The 9,611-nt window shown below is 41.6% G+C and overlaps 1 protein-coding gene across 1 annotated transcript in view; it reads left to right on the top strand.

Annotated features, from left to right (window-relative positions):
* The window catches only part of LOC106456418 (SH3 and multiple ankyrin repeat domains protein 3-like), a 130,733-nt gene that overhangs the window by 86,626 nt on the left and 34,496 nt on the right, over positions 1 to 9,611 (top strand). Inside the window, exons 3-5 of the mRNA XM_013914468.1 lie at positions 1,584 to 1,787; positions 3,273 to 3,344; positions 5,656 to 5,764. Of these exons, the coding sequence (XP_013769922.1) occupies positions 1,584 to 1,787; positions 3,273 to 3,344; positions 5,656 to 5,764 (385 nt within the window). The remainder of the gene's footprint in view (positions 1 to 1,583; positions 1,788 to 3,272; positions 3,345 to 5,655; positions 5,765 to 9,611) is intronic.

Genomic DNA, 9,611 nt, shown 5'->3' with positions numbered 1-9,611 from the left:
GGACCAAGGATCAAACCTGAGAATGTCACTGAACACATCCTCAACACCAGCACATCATTTCTTCTGGAGCTCGTCTTGTCACATCTTTAAAATAATATGTTTTGCATCTTTACCATCAGTTATTGACGCCCAGGGTTGGTGGTACAAACGTCCATTTTGTGAAGCAAAAGTTCAAGTTCAGGGTTGCCCTGCTTTTTAGGGTCTTTAAAAACATTTATGCACAAAATGTCTGGGCTTTACTGAGTGATGATCTCCAACATTTCCTGCAGTAATTTGCAGCCGATGTGAAGTGGCTGTGATAAGAATTAGCTCCAAGTGCAGAGCTATGGATCTCACCTGGAACAGTATGGAGTATTCAATGTTTAATTAAACATTGCAGTGGTCAGCATGTGCAGCATTTAGTTCTTACAGGTGCTGAGAGATCTCAGTGGACGTGAGCCTTTTTGTCCTCTTGGCATACTTTTGTGATGTCTTTGTCCTTAATAATTACAAAAATTTAAAAAACCTAAGTGAAAGTGTTGCTTTTTTATTTCTACAGTGTTAGGGATAAAGTCACAGCAATGGGTAAGAATGAGTGGTTTATTTCCAGTCTTAGGTGGCCAGATGCTGTTTCTCCAGGAGAATATCTCTGCAGTTCCAGCGTGACCACTGGAAAACACAGTTTTTATTCTGTATATCTCTGTGCTGACGTCCAAAGTACAAGAGCAAACCCCACACACTATCACTGTTTCATATATAATGCTGAAGTTGAGCACAGTCGGTTCAGGAAGCATTAACAATGGGAGTGGATGGAAGTCTGCTATTGTAAGAAGAGGACAGGAGGCCCTATCAGTCCACACAGCCCCTGCCAGATGCCAGACATCTGTTTCTGTACACGTCCAAACCTTCACCTCCTGTCTTCGTCTCAACGCCAGGCAAGAGGATTAAAGCTACACAGAGTTCACAAACTGTTCATCACTTCAGACTTTATTAAAGACACAGGCCTGCTATCACTGGCTGAGCAGCACACCCAGCTGTACAGTCTCACAGACACTTCCTGAATGCCACGGCACAGTGCCCGTAATCCTCTCTGATTCAGACCAGAAATCCTGCATTATTTGTTTGGGTTTTTTCACAGAAGCTGGAGCTGAGAAAGAGCAGGGGCAGAAGGGTTCTGTCAATTACATCCGCAGCGAGGACAGCGGCCCCGCTTAGCATCCTAACAATAAAACAATAAATTAAAAAAGGTTTGGCAGTGATGTGTGTGTCTAGTTTTCGTAACTGGGACAGGGTTTGGGTTATTAAAACACCAGTTTGGATATGTTAGAACTGTTTTAATTGGGCACCATTGTTCTTTAGCTCTGGTCTAATCTTCTCTTGAGTCTTATGGTCCAAGTTATTTGCATCTGCCAGTCAAAAGTTGGAAGTCCAGTACAAGTGAAATGTGTGTCACATAATGTTTGTTGTTTTCAGAGGTGATTTTTTACTTTTTCTTGCTTGTGTCTGCCAGCCAACACTTCAGGCATCACTTTCTAATCAGTTTGTCTATTTTTTTCCTCTCACATATCCCCCCTCCCCCTCTGCTGCGCTCCAAACCCAACCAGAAATGCATGCGCTTCAACCCGGATGCAACGGTCTGGGTTGCCAAGCAGCGGATCCTTTGTACACTTAATCAGAGCCTGAAAGATGTGCTCAACTATGGGCTTTTCCAGCCAGCGAGCAACGGGAGAGAAGGCAAGTTCCTGGATGAAGAACGCATCCTCCGAGAATACCCCCAGCCAATCAGCAAGGGCGTCCCAGCTCTGGAGGTAAACTGTTGACAAATTTACGTGAATCACATCACATTTTTTGGATATTTTATGTTACATAATCTAAAAGTTCAAACGGGAAATTGTTTAAATTCTGATGTAAATAATACAGGTGTGGTCAGAAGTTTACATTCACTCATCATCAATATCAGGGTAAATTTCTTTATACTGTTTTTCTTTCCAGGGTGGAATGAAAAACAGTTCACATTTTAATCACTTAAAGAAAATCTGAATTAGATGCATAAATGTATGCTGGATTTTCTCTAATCCACACAGGGTCAAACATATATGTACAGGCTCAAATGTCATTAGTGAGCATGATTTGCTGTAGCTTGTAGTTTCTCTTTGTCAGCATAAAAAGGATTTGTCAGCACTCACTGGACTGACCAATATTCAGAATAACAGGATAGTCCAAGGAGAATTCACATTTACATTAAAGTCTACTGGAGCCATTTTTACACAGCTGCAGATTCCAAGATAATCAGTTCAAATAATTTTATCGAAGCACAAGTTATTTGGTGTCATCACTTTGCCAAACTGTTAGCCTCAGATGAGAGGGAAGTGGTTAGGATGTTCAGGAACTGGAAACTACTGGAATACATGGTCCAACAAAAGTGCCTGGTCAACGTGCAACTTACTAAGAGACATTTAATCAATATATAGATTTTTATCCTGTGTTGGTCATAGAAAACCCTAAATAAAGCCAACATTGTGCACCCAATTCTTCTTCTTAAAGATATATGCTGTAGCCTGGAAAAAGGACAGCTCAAACAAATAATTAAAATCCCCAAGTTACAATGACATCCATGCCCATGATGACTGTGTGTAAACCTCAAACCGCAAATGTATTTTTTGAGATGTATATTTAAAAAAATTCAAATCAACACTGAAATTCAGTATCGTTGAAAAGTGAGGAAGGACTGAAGGAATCATTCTTTTGCTTATGTGGCTCAAAGGTTCTGTGCAATACTTTGATTTAGATATAAGTTTGCAAGTAATTTTAAAAATCCTGTTAGTATGGATCTTTAACGAATCCTGCAGTAAAATGTTTACAGCTGACAGCAGACAGCCCGTAAAAGTAGTGAAGTGGACACATCTTAGGCAGTATCCCCAGTGATTTCCTTTCCAGAGGAAAAGTTGCTTTCAAGATGCACCCAGAGGTTCAAAGTAAACTGACCTCTAATAAGTAGACTTATTAGAGGTCACTGGATCCCAAATGTGTACTAATTTAATAGAGGGCTTACTGGAGCCACCCTTTTGATTCGGGACTTTTATTCAAGGCATAGTTGCACTCACTCTGTGGTATCTGATCTCAGATCAGTACAGCACAGACGTGTAATGAGGTATAATATAACTGTTGCTTTACAGTAAGAAGTTACTGACTGTCAGGAGAAATATTAAATATAAAGTCATAATGATTTTTCTTGAATTTCTGTTGATGCCTACAATTTGTAACCGTTTTGCTTACTTTTTTTTACTCAACAGTTCCGATACAAGAGCAGAGTCTACAGACAGCCCAATGTCGATGAGAAACAGATCGCCAAACTTCATACAAAGGTAGGATTTCTGTTGAGTTAGTATTTAGTCACATGCTTAGGAAGCACACTGACTCTCAGACAGGGATTGCAAGTCATTTATGATGAGCCAACTTTGACTAAAAGCAGAGACCGGTTTTCCAAATAATGCCACATGACCTGACACGTCTACTTCACCTTGATTTTGACATGCACATAGAGACAGAGGATCATCGATAAGACTATCGATAAGCTTTTACCCACAATTCAGCTGAACTGAATGGATTTAAAAATCCCAGTGAGGTAAAAACACATTAAAGATGATATTTAACGAGGATGCGCCTCTTTGCACCTACCTGACACTGGGTGTTTGGAACAGCAGATATATGCTCTTAGAAACCGGGTACATGTAGCTGAGACAAATGATCATGAAATCCAAGAATAAATAATAAATGAAATGTGCGACAATAAATGTCACACTTCCACCCACCTCACTCTGACTGTTGGCTGGCCCCTGGGAAGTGCAGTGTGAAAACACAACTGTAATGGCTGTTTCACACCAAAGGTGTTGCCAAAATAAAATCATAAAAATGAGAAAAGAAAGGACGCTCACAGATTGCGTTTCTTTGTAGTGGCCTCAATAATCACTCTCTCAATTGGATTAACGCTTGCATCTGTTTGCTGTGCTTCTTGGCAGCTCGAGTTGTGACGAGAAAAGAGTGAGGGATAGAAAGTCCAAGCAAGCGCACAGTGCGACTTACCTGTCAGTTATGCTTATTTGGCTTTGCTGTTCCTGTGTGATAGTCGAGAAAACTCTGGGAGTTTGTATGCTGCTCAGATGAAGGCTGTTCTTTTTTCTGGCAGCCCAACAGCAGACTGCTCCCTCACTCTATCTCTGTTCCTCCCACATGAACTGAAATAAATGTATACAGTAAATTGAAGATTTCTAGCGTCTCCATCGCTGTGAAAGGCTAGCTCTGGGCTGCTTTCCCACTGCTACTGTAATCCTGTAGTGCAGCCAAAGTATAAGTGTCTCTGGCAGCGCTCTGTTACCGGCATTATGGGAAACTGTCTGACAGCTGCTCTAACTCCATCTTGACTATAGGGAAGAGAGGATGGACGAGAGGTGGTAGGCTACTAGAATCCAAAAAGTTCAGAAAAAGCACATGTTCAATAAATATGGGGCACGGTGGTTAATGTGCTCAAACCAAGTTTACAAAAGGGTCAGTTTAGCAAATGCGTTTGACAGACATCTGTTTCTAATGTTTCTAATGTTTGTTTCTTGGCTTGACCCAACTTTTCGGAGCTAATCCTGTTTGCCATGCAGTCTGCTGCCCTGTGGTTGGCTCGAGCTCACACTGAGAGAGCCAATCAAACTTCAGTTTCCCAAACTATTTCAGTAAAAGGAGAAAGAGAGAGAGAAGGATAGGGTACCGTCCTGCAGACTGATTCATCAGGCCTGCAGACACACACACACACACACACACACACACACAAGGGACGTATCAGCTACATTAAATAAAACATTCCAGAAAAACACATGAACTCTTGACATTTCTGGGTATTTAACTGACTCATCATGGTTAAGATTTAAACAGCAGCTCTATGCATCTGTGATGAAAACCAGCTTCGTTTCATTCGGTCACATCAGCCTGATAGAACAGTATCAGCTGTCACATTAGCTAATGTGGACTGGCTGATCCAGCTGAATGGCAGCTTAGCTCAACTACATGACCAGTCTGAGGTAAATCTATGCTTGATTATTGTTTTTGCTTTTTATTTATTTTATTCCTTTACTTCTATGAATAAAGCTTGGAATGTTTTTTAAACTGTTTCGTTCTTTATTGGTTAGTTTAAAGGAAAAATCTCCTCCTCATTTATTCTCCTGCTTTTCTTTCCAGTCCGTTCTTATTTTGCTACCTATTGTCCTTCTCTTCTTTTGCCATCTCATTCTTCATTCCTCATTTTACTCCTGTCCTTTGGGGAGCTGCTCTCTTATCTATTTTTATCATGTGGCCTGGAAAGAAAGCAGACAGAACAGGAAGGAGCAACCATTCCACTCTTTCCACTCGCCACACTCTCAGTCCTGTCATGTCCCTTTCTGTGTACCCTGCTTTCAGTTTCCTTGTATTCTACCTTATATTCCTTCCATCTCCATCTGCAAGCCTCTCTCAGTTTAACAATGTATTCCTAAGCGTTTCCACTTTTCACCCTTCGTTATTCTTTATCTCAACTTCTATTTCAGTCTTTTTGCAGCTCTGAACCTCTATCCTGTCTTTCTCGCTCTCACACACCCACTACCATTTGTTCTTTTTCCTCACTCTAATAGCGCTTTGTGTTTTCTGGCTGTGTAGGCCAATCTGAGGAAGTTCATGGACCTTGTTCAGCATAATCAAGTGGACAAAGTGGCCAAGATGTTGGAAAGAGGCTTTGATCCCAACTATCACGATAGTGACACTGGCGGTAAGGCAACATGCTGCTCATAAGCACAGACAACAAACACTTCAAGTACACTAAAAGCACAATTTACAGTTTACACAAGTGCAAGTCCTGGTTTGATAATGTGTATGTATACACACTGTTACTCTGAGGAGGGTCAGCAACAGCAGAGAAGCACATAATAGAGGAAGAAAACTCACCAGGTGTTATCAGAATATGTCCATTTTTTTCTTCATTTGCAAAAAAGAAAATGTAAAAACACTTGGAGACTCCCAACTGCCAGTTTTGGTATCCGGGGATCGGTCCGCCAGGACCTCCACTCCTAGCTGCCGCCCGTCTCACAATGCACCCGCCAACGAGATCGCGGATACAAGCGGCGGAAGTTAGCTTCCTCCGAAGGGTGGCTGGCCTCTCCCTTAGAGATAAGGTGAGTTTGGCCATCCGGGAGGGGCTCAGAGTAGAGCCGCTGCTGCTCCACATCGAAAGGAGCCAGCTGAGGTGGTTTGGGGATCTGACAAGGATGCCTCCTGGGCGCCTCCTGGGTGAGGTGTTCTGGGCATGTTCCTCCAGGAGGAGGCCCCAGGGCAGACCCAGGACACGCTGGAGAGATTATATCTCTCGGCTGGTCCCAGACAAGCTGGAGGAGGTGGCTGGGGAGAGGGAGGTCTGGGCTGCTTGGGCTGCTGCCCCCGCGACCTGGCCCCGGATAAACAGAAGAAGATGGATGGATGGATGGACCTGGAGAATCCAGTTACAAAAACATAGAGCTGGATTTTTTTGGATTGGCTGGATTTTATTTTTGTTTTATTGTATTGAAGTTTTTAGTTTATTATCAACCCTTGCTTAAAAATCGACCATTTATTTGAAGTTTGGCCAAGATGAAGAAAAGACAGCTTATTAGAAGCAAAGGTAGTCAAAGGTTTACCATTCATGAACCTGTGGAAGGATCATTAGTGGATCTCATGGTAGCACCTAAATGAGATGTGGATTTTTGGATGTTAGCGTCTGCTCTCCCTCGCTCTTACCAGGACATCTGTGTAAATCTCCCAAAGTGAGCAAGTATGCTTCCACAGCGACCTCTTGTTGGCACTTTTACAACCTTCTGCAGACTGTGGACGGTCATGAGTCAGTTAAAAGAGTCAGTCCCCAAGTATGCCCACACCTTTTTTTGCCTTTATTTTCGACTTTGATTATATTTAAAATGTTAAAAATGCAAAAGCCCTTTAATGATCTTCAAGTTCCCCATTTTGTGTGCTAATTTTATACCAAATTAGAAGCATCTTATCTAAAAGATACTGAAAACCTCGTCCATGTATTTCTTACTTTAGGCTGGTCAAAGTGTACTTCCTTATAATCAGGTTGTCCTAAAAGCTCCCTGAAGCATACACGAGGAGAATTTAATTTAGAATTAAGATCGGAGTGATCAGATTCCATCGTATCTGAAGCCCCCACAGGAACATATTATCCAAATGGAAAAGTGTGGTTACAAGAGTTTACATAAGCAGAATGAGAGGCAAAGTCCCATCGAACCAGCTCCCAGTTTGGTTTCAAGACACGGAGACTTCGTATAACTTTAAGAACATTTCTCTTTGCTAAAGAGTTGAATCAGGTGATCCTGAACTGCCTCTTGAACAGCACGAACTGTTGGAGGTTCGTGCTGTTTAAGTGCTAACCATTACACCCGGAGCCTTTTTTTCTCCACTCACCCTTTTACTCTAATTAATTGCAATATTGTATGTCATTAACCAACCCTTCCTGAGCCGGGTTGTTCTGTTGAACTGGTTCTTGCTCGCTCATAGAGTATTATTTGTGAATCATTCTCTGTAATGTTGTAGCTTCTTACAATGAAATGATCTTGAGATAACTGTTGTTGTAAAATGTTGTTGAAGAAATGTATTAAAATGTAGCTAAATGGGAGGAGACGCCAGAGCCAAAAAAGTACTGATTTGTGTAAGATATCATATGTGGTCCACCAAGGTCAAGAGCCCTTCATTGGAAAAAAAAAAAAAGCCAACACCAAAGCCAAGGGGTCTACTTCCAGTCCCATCATGACCAGAGGCTGCTCCATGCACAGGATTAAGTGACTTGTCGTTTTAGGATTACTAGTAGGGAAAGCAGCATCCTTCCAGAAGCAACAGTTCGATGCAATCGGTTCTGAAGGTATTCGTCAGTTCAATTTTTGAATGGCTGTCAAGGCACTAAGTTGCACTCTAAATTAGAAATGGTACATGTAAAAATCTGTGAGGATGGAGGGGAATGAAGGCTTTGTTTTTAAGAACTCACATGTATGTTGGGGACACTGCATTTTTTAAAAATATGTAATTTTTATGGCATAAAGAAGAAGCCATTCAATTCTGCTGAACTCAAAAAAGAAAGCGAGAAAAGCTTTGAACTGACCCTTCAAGACAAGCTAGAGTGCCTTGTGAAAGTATTCTATAATTAAACCGAGAAAACAGAGCTGTTTGGCCTTGGTGCCAAATATAAAAGGAGCCACTAAATAGCAAACATGTGCACTGCTTCAGAAACCTGCTGAAGTGGAGGACACTGCCCTGTGGGCAGCAGTGAAGGATTTTCTTTGTTCCAGGTGTGAACATGTGAGTGGTGTATAGAAATTCCCTTGAGGAAAATGTGGGTTAGGTCTGCCTGCTCCATCCTGGGCAAATAGAGTTATCCCAGCCAGAGGCATGGCTCTGTGTCTTTGGAGCCACACATGGAGGGTGGGCAGCTACTACCCGGCTAATGAGTTATGTCCTAACGTCAGTGTGTACTCAACACACAAATGTTCCATAAAATCAAAGTGAGCAGGTGTTTCATGCTGCACTAGGCCAGGATGATAGTTAGGAGTCCTCACAGGACCACTTGGAAGCAGACTGAGGAGACTAACACCCCGCAAGTACAACAACATATAATCTCCAAGCATGCACTGCACCACTCTGTTGTTCACTCAACTTAATTTGCTGTGGAACTTCTTCTTCCACTTAACATCATTGGTGTTCTCTGTTAAACAGATGAGAAATCTATCAGGAGCAACACAGGCACATTTTTTTAAACAGGAGCTTCAAAAGACCAAAACGAAATACACACAATATTCGTTTGTTATATAACAGGAAGCACATGCACGCTGCCTGTGGTTGTCCAGAAACATTTTGCCTGGTGACTGTGAAAACAGAAAAATATGGAATAGGATGAGACGTGTTCAGGGAAAATAGGAAATGAAGGACATGTCAAATACATCATGTACATCTGGGGTTTCCTATGATTCTGAAAGGTTGTGCTTATCTATTTATTTTTATTGATGATATATTCTTAAAATATGGCAAGGCTTTTAAATACCTTAACTGCAGATGGTGACGGACCTAAAACTGAAATAAAGTTGCATTAGAGGTATGCGTATTATTATTCCTCTGTGAGTGGTCATGTTCATTTACCAAAGGCTTGCTCCGTGATCTTTCCATTACTATCAAGTTATTGCCTTAAAGTAATTATGCCACAGACACCACTCAAGGGTTCTCAGAAAAATCACTTTTAACAGCAAGCAAGGCAGTGATTAAAATGATCGATTAACAGTAATAACACAAGCATATAATTGGCATACAATTGCATTTTTGCACCAACAAGATGATTCCCAAGTGCTGCTAGCCAAACATTTGCCGTATCTCAGCATGGTGTGCCGTATGTTCTTGAAAAAAATCCACAGCAGATGGACATTACCTAAAACAGGATCTTATACACTCAACAAAAATATAAACGCAACACCTTTGTTACTGCTCCCATTCCCCATGGGATGGACGTAGAGACCTAAAATTCATTCCAGATACACAATATAACCATCCCTCCCAAACAGTGGTCACAAATCAGTCCAAATGTGTGG

This window comes from Pundamilia nyererei, unplaced genomic scaffold, assembly GCF_000239375.1.
Source record: "Pundamilia nyererei isolate P.nyererei 1_Seehausen unplaced genomic scaffold, PunNye1.0 scaffold00200, whole genome shotgun sequence".
Taxonomy (NCBI): Eukaryota; Metazoa; Chordata; class Actinopteri; order Cichliformes; family Cichlidae; genus Pundamilia; species Pundamilia nyererei.
Note: the sequence above shows the minus strand (reverse complement) of the source record. Positions and strands in the feature narration are given on the sequence as shown.